Below are 17705 nucleotides of genomic sequence, written 5' to 3' on the forward strand. Positions count from 1 at the left end.
ACCTGACATGAAAACTCAGATGTTATGTAGCTCAGGGATGTCGTCTCTTTGACTGTAACATCAGAAATTGGAAGACAGCAGCAAGTGCAAAGTCCAAGACTGGCCACTGGCCACTGGGGTCTCCTAGAGGCTGGTCTCAAGCCGGCTCCCAGGGGAAGCAGCAGCTACAGTAAAGGTCTAGCGGCTCAAAAAGGAGACCAGGAAAAGGAAATCAGCTGGGGCTTCAATAACCAGGAAGACTCCCTCACACTAGGACCCTAAAGCCAGCAGTGCAGCTGTAGAGAAACCTAGGTCTCTAGAAGCTGCCTGCACCAGCTCTCAGTCAGCAGAGGAGGTCAAACAAGGTGCCTTCCTGTCTCCTAAGTGAAGGCCCCAAGAGGCTGCAGGGAGGCTCAACCACACAGTTCTGTGTGTCCACCTTCGTCACTCTAGACAAGGCCGCAGCCAGCACCCCTTCTGGGCCCCTTCTGGGGCTGGGAGCACAGTTTACAAGGCTTACAGCCCCAGGGCAGAGAGCAAGCTCCCTGGCCACAGGAAAACACCTGCTCTAAACTTGGCCTTACGGCCATCTGTCTGGGCATCTGAACACTCCCGGGATGGACAGTGGAAGTAGGGTCGTGAGAATTGCTGACTCCGGTTCGCAGAAAATGCGTCCTTGAGTGGGACTCTCTGCACTAAAGCTGGCCCGGAGCTTCCGTTCCAGATTCCTGGGTCAGAAATGGGAACAGGACAGCAGTGAGAGAAGGATGATGTGGTCTTTGCTCTTTTGTGCTCAAACTAGGACAGGGGCGTAAATAGGGTTCGTGGCTATAGAAGATCTTCAGAGCAGAGCAGAGAGAAGAGTTGAGGCAGTTCAAGATGAGAGAACAAACTGAACAGGGACTTAAGGGACCTGTTGGTGAGGTGAAGTGAGAGAGAAAGCAGATGGAGGTGGTAAAAGGGGTAAAGACCCTTCCAGGTACCGGTAGTCCGGAGCAGATCCGTCCGGAAGTGAGATGGACTAGGGCAGCAGCGAAGGGGAGGCTGCAGGTTAGTGTAAGGGTCCATTGGTGGGCTGGGGAGCAACAGGAGCCATGCCAGCACCAGGCAAACTTTCTAAAACTTGGGCGTCTCTGTAAATCTCCCCTCTGATATGAGGAACGAGACAGGTGAACTCTTCCCAGCCAGGATGGTCGCCTCCCGCCTTCCCTGCTCAACACCGGTTGCGGACATGCTGACCTCGCAGTGGTACAACCAGGCCGTGTCCCAAGCGGGTGACAGACTGGAGGCATCTGTCCCGGACGGCTCCTGCGTCTGCTCAGAGTCCGCCCCGCCCTCCTGCTTGCTGCCTGGCCGTGGGGTACGGAGCAAGGCGGGGTGGGGCGGGGACCGCCGCTCTTCCAGGCACGTGGGCCCCTGCGCCGCTGGGCATAGGACTTGGGAACCAGGAATCGCGACTGTGGCTTTTGAAGGGGACCAGCGCATCGCGGAGGTGAGGTGGGCAGCCTAGAGGGGAACGGAAGCCGGAGAGGTCGCCGCCGGGTGTGGCCTGGGAACTGGCACTACAGTCGACTCAGCGCCGGACAGGAGAGCTCATTACGTGACTGTCCCGTGGGCCCTGGCTCCCAGCCCCGATATTGAACAAAACTGGATGGTGAGAGCCGGCTGAGCTGCCGGTACTCTATTGAACTTTATCTCCTCTGGATCTTGGTGAGTGACAGCCTGGTGTGTTTACCAGTGTACTGGGGAAATCTGTGTGTTAGTGGGTGAATGCGCACACCCCTGGGAAGTGAGTGACTGAACTTGAATTAGTCTGTGGGTACCCCAGAGGCGTAAGTCTGTGGACAGAGACCCGGGAGCCCTGAGAGTTCTTGTATTTGTATTCCTTCCTCTCTCCCCAGAGTCACTCTGGGTGGCCCGCTGCAGGAGTGTGTGTGTGTGGGGGGGTGAGATGGGGAAGACAGTGGCAGCGGCTGTGGGAGGGGTGGAGGTGGTGCAGTTTCATGTAAGGACAGTTAAGACTTTAATCTGTCTGGAAACTTTTTTGTTTTGTTTTGCTTTTCGAGACAGGGCTTCTCTGCGGTTGCTTTGTAGCCTGTGCTGGAACTAGCTCTTGTAGACCATGCTGGCCTCGAATTTACAGAGAACAGCCTGACTCTGCCTCCTGAGTGCTGGGATTAAAGGTGCGTGCCACCACCACCCAGCTCTGTCTGGAAATTTTTAATCTGGCAGGTGGTGCTAGAAGGGTATGGCAGAAGATAGACAGCGCCCACCTCATTAGGGCTAGCGTGTGTGTGTGTGTGTGTGTGTGTGTGTGTGTGTGTGTGTGTGTAGTGTGTTACTGATCTACAGGAGCTAGACCCAAGTGTAGATCCTGCTGGAAACTAGCTTTTCTGGTTTGGGGATTTATAGGGCTAGGTGTCAGCTGTTCTCAGAAAGGCATCCCCAGAGTCCCTGGATCAGCAACTTTGTTTTGGATCAAGTTTGAAATAATGACTTTTGAAGATCAGGTTGGGGCTCCAAGGAAGTGTCAGTTACCTGTGGATGGGGGTGTGAGGACGGGGATTCTGTGAACAGGCAGCCTCTAAAGGGAGGTCAGTGCCAGCACCATCCTGCATGAGGGGTGGGGCAAGCCCTGTCTGCCAGTCTTCTCTATGCTTCGGAGTCTCCTGGGTTTTGAGGAGATGGGAAGGCTGGCCTACTGGTAATCCTCAGGAGTGGCTGCCCAGCATTAGACTGAGGTTGTGGCTTTCTGGTGCCCTCTTGCCCACACCCCCATAAACCAGCTGGCCGTGTGAGGACATCACCAAAGCTTCAAGGGCGACATCAGATCTTTAATTTCATGACTGTAATTTCTTTCTTTCCTTTTTTAAAAAGTACTTATGCTATTTATTGGAATGTTGTTGAATTGTTGTTACAGTTTACAAAAATTCCTCATTTTATTTTACTAAAGGCTCCATGAGAAAGGAATCTTTATTTTGTAGATGAGAAAAATAGAAAATGTCTTGTCCAAGGTCACAAAGCCAGATAAAAACTGGGACTCCTGCCTACCTGTCCCAGCTGAGGCCTCCCCTCTAGGACCAAAGCTTCAGGATGAGGCTATGCCACTTGTTTCTAGGCTGAAGGGAGATTGGACAGTAGGTTCTCACTGTGTAGTCCTGGCTAGCCTGGAACTCACTATGTGGACCAGACTGACCTCGAACTCACAGAGGTCTGCCTGTAACCTAACTCTGAAGCTCTGGGATTAAAAGCATGTACCACCATAGGGCTTTCTTGTGGCCTAATTACCCAGCTGTTCCTGGATAGCCACCATTTTCCCAGTCTGCTTACAGGACCGGGAAGATCTTGCTGACTGGCTAAGTAAGAAGTGCCCTCCAATGGCATCTCCTCTGTCCCCCTAACTGCCTTCCCCTGGCCTGTCTGTGCACCCTTTAACCCATCCTTTCCCCTGAGATGCCCTTAGGTTCCTAAGCCACCAGTGGGGCCTAATGGGAAGAATCTGGCTCAGGACCCTCCTTAATCTCTAGAGAAGTCAGTCAATTGTGTTATGAAGCTGGGCCATCGCTGCCTTCTCATCCAGCACCAATAGGGCACAGGGCAAGTGCCAGGAAGTATTTTGGAAATGAGTGAACAGGTACAGTGGATATTCAGAAGAGAAACTCCTTGTTTTGTGAAGAGCCACCATAGTGGGTTCCTGTCTCCACATTTTGAGACTTATGTACTAGACTGGTCTTGAATTCAGCCTGTAGAGTGGTATTAGCTTCTAATTCTCCTGCCTCCACCTTTTGAATGCTGGGCTTGTAGGTATATACCTGTTTTATTTAGTGATGGCAATCAAACCAAAGATTTCTTGCGTTCTAGGTAAGCATTTTACCAACTGAGCTATACCCCAGCCCTTCTGGGTCTGAGAGAGAGAGAGAGAGTAGCTCCTTCATAGCCCTGCCGCCCAAGCCCTGAGACCTGCTCCAGTCTTGCTATAGAAAGAGTGGCAGGATTCCTTGATGGAGAGAATGGCATCCTAGACTTGCTGGGCCCAACTCAGCCCTGCATATTCACGTTCTGTCACTGTTATTGCAGAAGAGAGGTCTAGGCACTGGGCCTCGCTCCAGTTTGTATGGATAAAGCCTCCTGGAGAGTTCAATTTGTAAGAGAGATTTGCCCAGTCCTGGGCTTGGGTCAGAAAGGAAGCTCACAGGGCGTTCCGGACCAAGACTGTACCATTATATGTACATTCTCTTCCATGGTCACCCACCCTCCAAACTCCTTGGTGCTAATTGCTTTCCATTGGTGCCATCTTTGCAAGGGTCAACTCTAAGAATGCATTCCCTTTTAAGCAGGAGAAAAAGCTCTCAGCTTGGCATTTGAGACCTTTCGTATGAATTCCTTGGCCCCCACACATTCCATGCCACCTAATCCTCCATGCCAACCACACAAGATCTCCTGGCACTTCTTCAACAGCCTGTACCCTCACCCTCTGAGTCTTGGCTTGGGCTTCCTCCCTCCCCATCTCTGTCTGCTTTGACAACCCCAAGTTATCTATTAAGGACAGCTCCTTGGGGAAGCTTCCACTAACCACTTCCCCAGGATACAGGTTGCCCCAGTCCCTGCGTTCCCTTTGGATATGGTTGGATCTCCCAAGATAACCTGTCCATCCCTGTGCACTCCTCAGAGGGCCTGACAGAGCTCATCCTCTGAAGCTGTGCATTTGCAGACACTAGCAGGCGTTTGCTGAAACTTTGTGGCTCTTAAGATTGTGAGTTATTGTTGTGTTACTCTGAGCACAAACTCCTGGGGTTCTGAGAATCTCAGCCAAGGTTTTTTGGAGTCACAAGAAACAGAGCTTTGGACACAGCACCTGCTTCGGCAGGTGAACTGAAGGAACAGCATGAGATTCAGGCACTCTTGGAATTAGACTCAGAAGTCAAAACTGCCCAGAGGAGAGTCTGTCTCGTCATCTTCTGTGCATCCTGTGATATGAACCTGGGTTCTCCTATCTCAAGATGGATGCTTCCTGCCCTTCCCTGGTCACAGCTTGGACCATGACCTCTGTCTCTCTGCTGGGGACCCAGAGCAGGCCTCCTGATGAGAAGTGTTGTAGTGCCCCAGAATTCAGCATTTTTCTGCCATGATGGGAAGACAGTGCCTGCACCTCCAGACTGTATACGTCTTCCTCCTTGTGGGTCCCCACTCCCACTGCTCCCTGGTCTTATTCGTTCTTCATGAGCTGCTCTCATGGATCTGTGCCTCTTCCAGTTTGACCAGTAAAGAACTCACACTCAGGGACTGGGTCTAACTTGACCCAGACTGCACAGCACAGCAGGCTCCAAGTTGGGTCTTGTTGGAGGCACTCAGGTGTGCTTGGCTGGGGAGGAGTCTGGGTTCTTGTGATTCTGAGCCCATTTAGCCCATCTCTGAAGGAACCCTGTGCTGTACTCAGCTGAGCTGGGCCAGGTAAAATCCATGATTTGGAGTCCTGCCTTGGCTAGGTAGGCCCTTTTTCCTTGGAGTCTCAGCTTTGTGCTCTGTGGAGGTTTTACACTACAGACACACCACCTGATACGATCAGAGGTCACCCCTGAGCTGTGTCCCCAGACTAGGCCTGGAGTAACACACCAGGCACAGATGGGGGAGTTGCTATCCTCTAACCCCTTGGAGGATGTTTGGAAAGGAACAGACAGGCAGTGACTTCTAGGTTCTTAATCCTGTGCTTCTTAGATTGCCTGTACTATGCTCAAACCACAGGTTGCTTAGAGTTCAGATCATCTTGCCCAGATTTGTGCTTACTCTTCCTCCCCATACCTGACACCTCCGCATCTTTCTAACCACAAGTCAGGTGTCCTCTTCTCCAGGAAGCCTTCCCGAGGAGGGGTCTCCTTTCCTAGCAGGGCCTCCTGGCTTCCTTCAGGCCTGAGCAGCCTGTTGTCACGTCTGTTTCTGGGTGTGTCTTCCTGACCCCTGACCTTGATAACAAACATCCGGAGAGCAGGGAAGAATGTAATCTCAGAGCCACCAGAGGACAAACCTAGGAACGCGGTGTACGGTGGATTGCTGAGGACTCTGGACCTCCTTCCCCCGAGGATGGGTCTTGGAGTGTGAGGTACTGATCTTAGGTCAGCCTGGCTCCACCTTGCCACCGTAGCTTCACCCCTAATTCCTTCAGGGCTACTTGCCTGTCTCGTCTTTGGGAGTGTTCCCATCCCTCCTGTCTCTACCCTGCATTGCAACCTCCTCTCTTATTATTCTGTAGTGTGTGTGTCTGTGTGTGTGTGTGTCTATGTGCGTGTGTGTGAAGTTTTTGCTCACAAGCAAGTTCTATTCTGTTAAGAAGAGATTGACAAGCTGGCTTTGGGATTGACAGCTCTGCCCACCTAACATCTGGAAAGGGCAGAACAGATTCCCCACACACCCTGTGCTCGCTCCTCCCTCTTGATGCTGTTCTAAGTCCAGGTCCTCAGTTTCCCTCCCAAAATGTCTTTCTGACAAAGGCAGGTAATAACAGGGCCTCTGGAGCCATGATAAGACACTCTCCCCTGCGAAGCTGGACAGGGTCCACCAGCCTAGCAGGTGGCGCATTCCAGAGCCACCCTAGTAGAGGAACTGGAATGTTGTCCAACCACCCAGGAAAGTCCGCTGCCAGCCTAGGATCAACTCTGCTTCCTCCTCTTGGCTTTAGACTTACTAGCCTGGGACTAGTGAGAAAGAACCAGGTTGGAGTTGTCAGACCTCCTCTTCTGGAGATGGAACAAAGAGGCAGAGCTTTGGGAGGTGGTCAAAGGTGAATGGCCGGGGATCTCCCTGGGGACGGCATCTGGGCACGGTAGGGTAGGGCAGGAGCTAGTGGTCAGGGCACAGCAGAACTCTTTGCTATTTGCTGGTGTTGTGACTCTAAGGAGGTTATTTTAGCCTGCTGAAACCGTCAGGCTAAATATGAAGAGGCTCATGAAGCCACCTAACATAAAAATGGGTACGGAGAATGCTCAGCTCTCCCCACGAGACTGATGGTAGAAAACGGAGAGCTATCCCTGAGTGAGATAGAACCATGCGACTGCTTCAGTCGTACTGAGACAGGAGGATTGGGGAGAAGGGAAGACAGGTTTTCTAGTGATGACAGGGACCAGTTCAGCCAGGACCTTAAGGGCAAGACTGAGAACCTTGTATGTTAACCTAGCAGCAGTATGGAGCTATAGAAGGATTTGCACTCAAGAGCATGTGGTTAAAGGTAGGTATCAAGAAGACAATGTGACTAAAGAGTTAAAGTTGAACAGGCAAGGACTGAAGTAAGAGGATGGTGGTTCCGAGGGAAAGTTTAGTCCTGTGTCTCTACTTCAATGCAAAGGGCATACAAGCATGTCTAAGGAACTCCGCTGGCTGAGCTTGGTGAGTGATGGGCATCAGATGGGGTGGAATGTTGAGAGATGGGAACCTAGGAGGATGGCAGAGGCCCTTTGAGAAAGTGGTGTGCTCTGCCTTAGCTGGTTGGTCAGGCACCTCCGGAGGACAGGCTGAAAAGGGGAGCTCTTTTATCTTGCCACCAGACTCTTCAGCAGACTGCCAGATAGCAACCCACACTCTGGCCAATGTCAGCCTAGGTGCATCAATTCATCAGTGGCCAAGAGGTACTTCCCAGGCCCTGTCTTGGTCCTCTATCCTGCAGCCACCCATCCCCTCCTGCTCTCCCATCTTTACACTGCACCTCTAGCTTGGGGGCTCCACTCCCCCACTGTTGAGAAAGTAAGCAGATGGAAAAAGATATTAGGGAGCTGGAAACGTAGCTCAGTGGTAGAGCACTAGCCTAGCATGCTTCAAGCTCTGGATTCAACCTTCAGGACCAAAGAGAAAGGGTGTGTGTGGCTCACATGGGAGAGTATTTGCCTAGCACTCCTAAGACCTGGGTTCTGTAGCCCCAGCTCCACACAGACAGAGTATGGTGGGGCACAACTATAAACCCAACGCTTGGACGCTAAGGACAGAAGAATCAGAAAGTGAAGTTCATCCTCAGCTATATGGTGAGTTTGAAGTCAGAGATGTATAGCACTCTTTCTCAAGAGAAAAAAATTTAGTCTGGACAGTGGTGGTCCACACCTTTAATTCCAGTACTTGGGAGGCAGAGACAGGCAGATCTCTATGAGTTCGAGGCCAGCCTGGTCTACAGAGTGAGTTCCAGGACAGGTTCCAAAGTTACACAGAAAAGCTCTGTCTTAAAAAACCAAAATAAACAAATAAAATAAAGTTAAAAAAATATTCAGGAGGTTTCTGGTGGGTGCTAGGACCTGTCCATACAGAGGGGTCCTTCTCCCAGGCAGTTGTATCCTCTCTCTAGCAAATCCCGTGTCTGCTGTATATGAGGGGCTCACGGCTCAGCTCTGTTCTTGAGTTTCTTCCTCCGTTAAATGGGCATTCAGCTCAGGTAGCTCCAAGGGCTGTACCAGGCCCCATCTAGACCATGTCAATATGCTCCCTACTTGTGCATGTGGATGTGAAAGTGTGTGGTCTGGATGTCTACATGCATTTGCACCTGGATGTTCAAGTGTGTTGTATGTGTGTATTTGCAATACCTGTGGAGGAATGTCTAGATGTGGAGTGAAGAGGAGGGCACTCTAGTTAGATACCTATCCTGGGCAAAGGTATGTTGGCAGTGCTATGCTTGTATATGCTGGGCCAAGAAGGTATTGATTGTTTCCTGCTGTGGGGCTGAAGTGCAGAATCAGGGCCAACGGAAGGCTGGCTGGACTCTGAAGATACCAGGAGAGAACTTGCACAAAAGTCTCCTTCCTATGAAAGGGGGTGCCTGAGAAGGAGGCTATGAACAGCCCATTCCTGGAACATATGAGCTAGCAGGGGATAACAGGGTGTGTGGGCATGTAGAGGGCACTGTGACCAGGACAAACACACTGGGTCTCCTCTTGGCTTCTTTAGGGCCTCAGTGTAATGGATTAAATAAAAATGCTGCAGGATCCCCAGAGGCTGCCGTGGCAGAAACACTGCAGGTCTCCCAGCGGCGGCTGGTCCTGGGAGCAGCCAGTCCCAGGCAGGGATGGCTCAGTTCCCCTAGTGGCTGCAGTGGGCCAGGAGGAGAGACAGACAGATGGGCATGCCACAAGACCACGTCACAGGTCTCCAAAGGCAGCTGTACCTGGGCAGGGAGCCACACAGAGGGCAAGAGACAGAGACATGGATAGGCACGCCATACAGAGTGAGGTTGGTTGGATATTTATTTAGTGGGTTATGGAAGGGAAGAAGGAGAAAGAGAGAGAGAGAGAGAGAGAGAGAGAGAGAGAGAGAGAGAGAGAGAGAAGGGGAGGAAGGGGAGAAGTGGAAGAGACAAAGAGACAGAAGCTGCCTCTTTGAGAGGGAAATGAAAAAGGAAGAGGCTCAGGCTACAGGCAGGACGGAAGATCTGCCTGCCTCAGCGGACAGGAAGGGAGTGGGCGGGACTTGTCTCTTAAAGAGACAGGACAGATCATTACACTCAGTCCACAGTTAAATAAGAGGAGGCAATCTATGGGAGGGAGGGAGGGAGGGAGGGAGGGAGGGAGGGAGAGAGAGAGAGAGAGAGAGAGGAGACAGAGAGAGAGAATATGGCTGGACTGACAGATTCTGAACCTACATTTGCTTCTTTGTCTCTTGGTGTCTACAGGAGCCCTCCAGGCAGCTGCTTGCCCTGAAAAATGCTGGAGGCGGGGCATAGCCCCAGGCCCAGAAACCTGTTCTTCCTGTTTGCTGCTTTGGTCCCAGCGGCTGGTCCAGGCCTGAGCATTTATGAGTGAAGAACTGGAGCCCACACTGAGCATCCTCACTGCACCAAGAGCAAGACTGGTCAAGTCCAGCCGGGTGTGGGAGGCAGGTCCCCCGGCTGGGAGGCTGGGCATTTTTGTGTGTGTGTGCACTGAATTCTGCTTGCATCATTGGGATCCGAGGCAGGGACTGTGTTCTGCTCCTTTATCCCAGGTTCTGCAACCAGACAACCCTCAGTGTCAAGCCTAGTTTTTCCAGTTCCTTCCAGTATAACCAAAACAGATAACTTAACCTCTACGTAGGTATTTACCAGGTACTGAATGCCGCCTTGCGGGAGCTGCTTAAACCTGATCAGATTCCCACTGAATGGGAAGGTAGCGGAGAGGGGCTGCATGCTGAGGAACTGATTAGACTGAGCCAGAGGTGGATCAGGGTAAGTATGGGGTTGCCTCAGCTACCTGACCAATCCCAGACTGTTTTCCTAGCTACAGCATAGAAAGGCAGGGCAGGGCAGGACAGGGCAGGGCAGGGCAGGGCAGGGAAGGGTCATCTGGGTCCTGTCAGTGTTAAACAAAAGAGGTGGTCGAAGGATCCCTCTCAGGCAGGAGAAGGATTTGGCTGAGCCTCATGACTTGTGGGCTCAACTCCTCTGAGTTCCCACAGCCTCTAATGCATCATTTCCTCTTCATTCATTCATTCATTCATTCATTCATCCTTTCTTGCAAGAAGCACTTGTAGGTCAGGCCTCTTACTGGGCTATAGGTACAGAGAAAATCATCACATGGATCCAGGCTTCAAAGAAACGTGTTGGGGCGGGAGTGGAAAGACAGGCTACCTTAAGGCTGGAGAAATGGCCCAAAGAATTGGTAAACTGAAAAGATTTCAGTGATAAGGGACACTGAGAAAGAGCCTGGAGAAATGGTTGGGACAAGTCTCGTCTTTAAAGGCTTATTCTGGAAAGGTTTCTGAGGCAGTCAGTCCAATGTGAACAAAGTGAGAAGGCCTGGATGGACTCTCTAGGGCTCACTTCTCCATGAAACTGGGAGTTCCTGGGACACCGCCAGCCAGAACGGGAGATAGCAGCAAAGCAGCCAGTGGAGGGGCCAGTGACCAAGTCAGACAGAGCAGTCTCCATGGAGCTGAGGTGAGGCTTCAGGGGAGTAGAGATCAGGAATTGGTGCTAGAGGAGAGGGCTGGGAACTAGCAAATGGGCTTTACAGATTAGTGAGTTGGCCTAGGGAGAGAGAGAGGATGGGCAGGGTCAGTCTGGACCAGGGCCATTGTGATAGAGTTCTCAGCTGGCCTGGAGGGCAGAGGCCAGGATGTCTTAAGACAGGTGGAAAGGGAGCTCTGTGGTTCTGGGGACGAGGAAGTTCCCACCCTACCTCTAAGTGTCAGAGATTCCACCAGCAGGGAACAGCAGGAAATCAGTGATGCTGACTAGAGAGAAGGCCGGGAGAGGGCCTGCTGTGCCTCTCAGTGGAGACCAGTGAGTGGGGCCTCCTTACCTGGGAGGCTTGCTCAGTCTGCTGTTGTCCTTCAGTCCAGGACACTTGCTCCCTGCCTGCAGCTGAGAGCTGTGTTGGTATTGTCATTTTGTTTTGCTTTGCTTTAAACAGAGAGAATGTAGAATTATTATGGAAAATGAGAAAATAATTCCATAAAGTGCCTCCAAGGGAGGACTACTTTGGTTTTAAAAACATTTTGTTGTTGTTAAAATTACTATTTCTTGGAGTTGGAGAGATAGCTTAACAGTTTTCTTACAGAGGACCCAGGTTTGATTTCCATTTGGTGGTTCACAACCATTTGTAACACCAGTTCATGAACTTGATGCCTCATTCAGGGTGCATGACAGTGCATTTATATTCAGGCAAAAATTCATACACATAAATTGTTAAATTAATATTTCTGGCCTGGAGAAAGGCTCAGTGGTTCAAAGCTATTGCTCCTCTTGCAGAGGCCCCAGAACCTACATGGCGGCTCACCACCATGCCTAACTCCAGTTTCAGAGATTCTGATCACCTTCTGATCTCTGCAGGCATTAGGGACACACATGTTGCATGTACATATATGTGGGCAAAGCATTCAAATACATAAAATAAATAGATACATAAAAAGGTTTTTTATTTATTGTAAATCTGTTCAATAAGATATGATTTAGTTATCCAATCTCATTCTCTGTAGCCAAACAGCATTATTATTTCAAGGGAATGAAGGTGAAGGAAGCAAATTATCCACTACTTACTACAATGTACTGTCAAGTCTTGCCTTAGACCCCTTTGGACAAAAGCTTTATATTCTAGCCCAGGCAGAGTTGTTATTTCCTTTTTTATCCACATACTTCATATTTGTGATGTCAGCTGTTTATTTTGTGTGTCTGCCAATGTATGTGCACCGTGCCCATGTGAAGGTCAGAGGACCACTTGGGAGTCTCTTCTTCTACTGTGTGGGGTCCTCAGATTGACCTCCGTCTTGGCAGCAAGTGCCTTTACCCACTGAGTCATCGCACCAGCCCCTCACTGCTTGTTCTGAGACAGGCCTTCTATGTAGCCCAGGCTCTTTCAAACCCTGCTGCTCCTGCCTCAGCCTCTCAAGTATTGGGATGGCAGATGTGGGCTCCTCACATTAGTCTGAAAGAGCTCTCACTGGTCACAAGGTGGATGCAGAGAGGAGGAAAGTGGCCACCAGGCCTCCGGGCATTCATTGCCCAGTGGCTGCCCAGGCCCTGTGAGAGCAGACCCAGAGAGGGTGGAAAGGCATGCTGTGCAAAAGGTACCAGGGAGGCTCCACCAAGGGAACCTCCCCTACCTGTTCCAGACGTAACTCCAGACTTTTGAGGACTCTTCAGGAAGGTCACTGCTCCATCTGGACATCTTCTCACAGGTGAAGGACAGAATTGCTGTAAACAGATGTAACGTTCCAGAATACAATAGTAAAACCTTTTTACAAAAAGTTGAGGCCAGGTGGTATTGGTGTGCATCTTTAATTCTAGTACTGGGGCTGAAGGTAGTGGGAGAGGCAGAGGCAGGCGGATCTCTCTGAGCTTGAAGCCAGCCTGGTCTACAGAGCAAGTTCCAGAACATCTAGGGTTTCATGGAGAAACCCTGTCTTGAAAATATGAAAAGAAAAAAGTTAAACAAAGGGCTAGAGACATGTCTCAGTGGTTGCTCCTGCAGAAGACTGGTTGTCCCCAATACTCACAGAGCAGCTCCATAGTTTCAGTTCCAGTTTCAGTTCTGACCTCTGCAGGCATCAGGCACATACTTGGTGCACAGATATACACACAGGCAAGGCATCAGACACACACACATATACACAATTAAAAATCTAAAAAGGAAATTGAACAAGAAACTGGGTGATAGAAGATGGAGACCGTTGCAGATTCTCCAGCTCGCAGAGAATGGAGACTGAGTTTAAAAGTCCATGAGGGCTCCAGGCATGCTGGATGCCCAGGCCAGAGATGCCAGCTCCCGAAGAATGACAGGGAGTCTTTTTAATTACGAAAGCTTGACTTGTTTTCAACTAACTCTTTTTTTGTTTGTTTGTTTGTTTGTTTGCTTTGTTTTTTGAGAAAGGGTTTCTCTGTAGCTTTGGAGTTTTCCTGGAACTAGCTTTTGTAGACCAGGCTGGCCTTGAACTCACAGAGATCCTCCAGCTTCTGCCTCCTGAGTGCTGGGATTAAAGGAGTACGCTACCACCTTCAATTACCTCTTAAAACTTAAATTAGCCAATTTATATCAATCTATGTTCTGCCACATGTTCATTACCTCTCCTCCATACTGTACATCCATCTTCCTCACTGGCAAATCCCCTACCTCTCAGAGTCTTCCCCTAAGTTCCCCTCTCTCCCTGAAAGTCCTGCCTATCCTCTCCTGCCTGCCTATTGGCCATTCAGCTCTTTATTAAACCAATCAGAAGGTGTCTTAGGCAGGTGAGGTAAAACAGAAATGTCTTTACACAGTGTGATCAAATCTCTTGCAATTCATCTGGAATCTCCAGATCTCAGTCCCACGCTTCTGAGTCCTCGTTCTTGAACTCTATGGTTCAGGGATTTAGATCAAGGGTCAGCAGGTTCTAGAGTAAATATTTTAGACTTTAAAGACCACATGGTCTTGATGACAACCACTCAACTCAACACAGGTGTGGCTGTGCCCCAATAGTGCTTCACTTCCAACAACAGGCTGATGGGCGAGGGTCAACCCTTGGACTTTGTTTGCCCTGCCATGATGTTAGAATTGTGTGATGTTGGTTTTCATGGATCTCACAAGTTTCCGAGGCTTTAGGAGATTCTGGGTCCAGGAGAGATGCAGATCACATGACAATAAAAGTTTTGGATTGGGTAAACAAGTGAGGGTTTTTGTTTGTTTTGTAGATGATCTTTTTGTTGTTGTTTTGTTTGTTTTGAGACAGAGTCTTACTATGTAGCCCAGGCTGACCTTTAACTGACTATATAGCCCAAGCAGGTCTTACAATTCTGCCTCTCCCTCCCCAAGAGTTAGGATGTGCCACCGTATCTGGTTTAGGCAAATCTTTAGTATGTGTGTTGCTGGAGTATAACCCAGGGCCCCCTGCATGCTAAGCAAGTGGTTTGTTACTAAGCTATACCTCTTGCCCTAGGCAAATCTTAAGGGGGGGGGGTCCCTTTGAGCACCAGTCCTGATGGCTTCCTCTTCACACCTGCCTTTCCTTCAGGGCAATGGCAGCAGACGTGGACTCCTGGAATAGCACCATCAACGGCACCTGGGAGGGGGATGAACTGGGCTACAAGTGCCGCTTCAACGAGGACTTCAAGTACGTGCTGCTGCCCATGTCCTACGGCGTGGTGTGTGTGCTCGGGTTGTGCCTCAACGTTGTGGCTCTTTACATCTTCCTGTGCCGCCTCAAGACCTGGAACGCCTCCACCACGTACATGTTCCACCTGGCGGTTTCTGACTCTCTTTACGCAGCCTCTCTGCCACTGCTGGTTTATTACTATGCCCGGGGGGACCACTGGCCATTCAGCACAGTGCTCTGCAAGCTGGTACGTTTCCTCTTCTACACCAACCTCTACTGTAGCATCCTCTTTCTCACCTGCATCAGTGTGCACCGGTGCCTGGGTGTCTTGCGTCCTCTGCACTCCTTGCGCTGGGGCCGTGCCCGCTATGCCCGCCGCGTGGCTGCAGTGGTGTGGATTCTGGTGCTGGCCTGCCAGGCACCCGTGCTCTACTTTGTCACCACCAGTGTACGGGGGACCCGCATCACTTGCCATGACACCTCGGCCCGAGAGCTCTTCAGCCATTTTGTGGCCTACAGCTCCGTCATGTTGAGTCTCCTCTTCGCTCTGCCCTTTTCCATCATCCTTGTCTGTTACGTACTCATGGCCCGGCGGCTGCTCAAACCGGCTTATGGGACCACAGGTCTGCCTCGGGCCAAGCGCAAATCGGTGCGCACCATTGCCCTGGTGCTGGCCGTCTTTGCCCTCTGCTTCCTGCCTTTCCATGTCACCCGCACCCTCTACTACTCCTTCCGATCACTTGACCTCAGTTGCCACACGCTCAATGCCATCAACATGGCATACAAGATCACCCGGCCATTGGCCAGCGCCAACAGTTGCCTTGATCCTGTGCTCTACTTCCTGGCAGGGCAGAGACTTGTCCGTTTTGCCCGAGATGCCAAGCCACCCACAGAACCCATCCCCCGTCCCCAGGCTCGTCGCAGGCTGGGCCTGCAAAGGTCTCACAGAACTGACACAGCCAGGAAAGATGTGTCGATCAGCAGTGATGACTCAAGACGGACAGAGTCCACTCCAGCTGGGGACGAAACTAAGGACATTCGACTATAGGTCAGAGCCCTCAGGCATGCTCTAGTTCATGTGGAAGCTGTAAGGAACCAAGGCTTGTTCAAATGGGCCGATGTCCTCCGATGCGGATCATAGCAATTCTCATTTGGCAACAGCTCAGAATACTCATCCTGTGGTTCCAACAGTAACAGGACCCCAAAGTCCCCAATCATTTATCTATGTGAGTTGGGAAATCATACTTTAAGAAAGGCATTGACACCTGACTCCCATGCAGACAGCTGCCATCCCTGCCAAGGCTGGGGTTCAGGAAGGCTGTTTCAGCCTCATACATCCAAGGGAGGAGCAAGCCCAGAGAAGACACAGCAGAATCCAGGCTAGCTACCTGAAATAGGAATGGGATTACAAGGTGACTAGTGGACTCTTGTAAGTGAGCAGTGCTGAGTCCCCATCGTCACTTGGGATGGAATTGGGCACTCCAGTGGATTCGGCTCAAAGGCTTGACCCTCAGGCCAAGAGACAAACACCTGAGGACTGATTTCAGATCCATCTGGAGGCTCCCCTGGGCCGGAAGCCGGATAGAAATCATAACTTATATCAAAGATTGTGCCGCCTGTCGGGCAGTGCTCCTCCGCATGGTCAGAGGACAGGGCCTGGCCGGGGCAGTGTTCGTCACCTATGCAAAGGAAAAGGCCAGTTATTTCTGACTACTGTCTCCCGGAAGTCTCTATCAGGGATCCCTCTTCAGACCCCCAGGTCAACCCCACTTCTAAGCCACCTGTCTTCTGTATTATACTATGCCAAGCACAGAGAAGCGTCAAGTAGGAGTCTAGTTCTTGGGGTTTCTCAGTTCACATAACTTCACATGTGCCGGTGAATGTCAAACCATTTAACTGAACTGGGAGGGAGACCTTTATTTATAGCACTGACAATTGCTGTGGGGCAAATAGCACCACCGTGGCCAATCAAATTTCAAACTTCCAATTGCCAATACAATGGCAGCCTCTGCAAAATTCGTAAAAATCAACAACTGGTTCTTTTTTGTGGGGAGTGGGAAGTTAATGTTGCTGGTTAGATGGGATCTCAGGTAACCATTGGTGGCCTCACATTTGCCATGTAGTTGAAGCTGACCCTGAAATTCTTACCTTCTTGTCTTCATCTCCTAAGTGCTCAGACTACAGGCAGATGCCACACCTATCCCAACAACTGGTTCTTAAAAGGTACTTCAGGGTACTTCATCACAAACCACACTGTGTAGCTAGGACTGTGTGACCCCTGGTCAGGGAGGGTTCCCTAGAATGCCAGAAAGTGGACAGGGCCAGCTCTGGGGTTTAGGCAGGAATAGACACAGTTGACAGGTCTCACTTGACCTCAAGGACAGGAGGTCCCTGTCTCCCATCTCACCTTGTCTGTCTCCTAAATCTCCACTCTCCCATTAAAGTTGAGGCATTCCCCACTTGCTCTTTGAGATGTTGCTCAGAATAACCCGTAGTTCCTGGACTCAGAGGATTCACCTCAGCGCCTAAGAAACTGGTTTATCAGTAGTCTTTTTATACAGCTTACCTCCAGAGCGCCCTCAAGTGACAAGGAGCCATCACAGTCCGGGATCCAAGTTATTATTCTGCATATGTATGCAGTTTAGCGTTATCTGCCCAGAGTAGTGTGAGATGCTCACCTCCTACATTCCGTGTTCACACTACAGTTAGAGACCTCCACATTCCGTGTTCACACTACAGTCAGAGACCTGGAGTCTCTCTGAGCTTTGGTGACTTCCACTATGGACTGTCACCATGAACTTCCACTATGACTGTTCTGGGTCTTTCCTGCAGGCCTGAACTTTCTAACATCCTTCCTACAGAGAAACAGAACTGTGCTGAGACCTGGAGGCACAGATCCTTTACTGTTCACTGTGGCTGGGGATAGGACCACACTGCCGTGCCCCCAGGAAGCTTTCTTTGAACCACTGCATGCAGATTTCGAAGGACACCGTCTAGGGGACAGCAAGGGCTCTCTCAACCTAGTTCTGTGCAGCCACTGGCAGTAGTGGAACCAGGGGCTAGGCCTATAGTCCTACATTCAGGAACCAATCAGGCTGCTGTGCACATCTAGGCCTATAGTCCTACATTCAGGAACCAATCAGACTGCTGTGCACATCTAGCCTTGTTGCTCAGGGTTCAGGTCACTGGCCTGGCGGGTAAGATTCCTGACCCTTCTG

The 17705-nt window shown here is 50.6% G+C and overlaps 1 protein-coding gene across 7 annotated transcripts; it reads left to right on the forward strand.

Moving 5' to 3' along the window:
• The first annotated feature begins 1340 nt into the window (after nucleotides 1-1340).
• On the forward strand, nucleotides 1341-16520 carry P2ry2 (purinergic receptor P2Y2). 7 transcript variants are annotated; one of them, XM_048429504.3, is made up of 3 exons: nucleotides 1341-1689; nucleotides 9617-9819; nucleotides 14407-16520. In XM_048429504.3, the coding sequence occupies exon 3, from the start codon at nucleotides 14411-14413 to the stop codon at nucleotides 15533-15535; it is 1125 nt and encodes a 374-aa protein (XP_048285461.3). In that variant the 5' UTR covers nucleotides 1341-1689; nucleotides 9617-9819; nucleotides 14407-14410; the 3' UTR covers nucleotides 15536-16520. The 7 variants fall into 7 exon arrangements, with proteins under 7 accessions (XP_048285461.3, XP_048285462.3, XP_048285459.3 ...); XM_048429505.3 differs by having other exon boundaries at nucleotides 9617-9810; XM_048429502.3 differs by having other exon boundaries at nucleotides 1343-1689; nucleotides 9617-10147.
• The last annotated feature ends 1185 nt before the right edge of the window (nucleotides 16521-17705 follow it).

The sequence above is a fragment of the Myodes glareolus genome, chromosome 7 (assembly GCF_982192425.1).
Source record: "Myodes glareolus chromosome 7, mMyoGla1.1, whole genome shotgun sequence".
NCBI lineage: Eukaryota > Metazoa > Chordata > Mammalia > Rodentia > Cricetidae > Myodes > Myodes glareolus.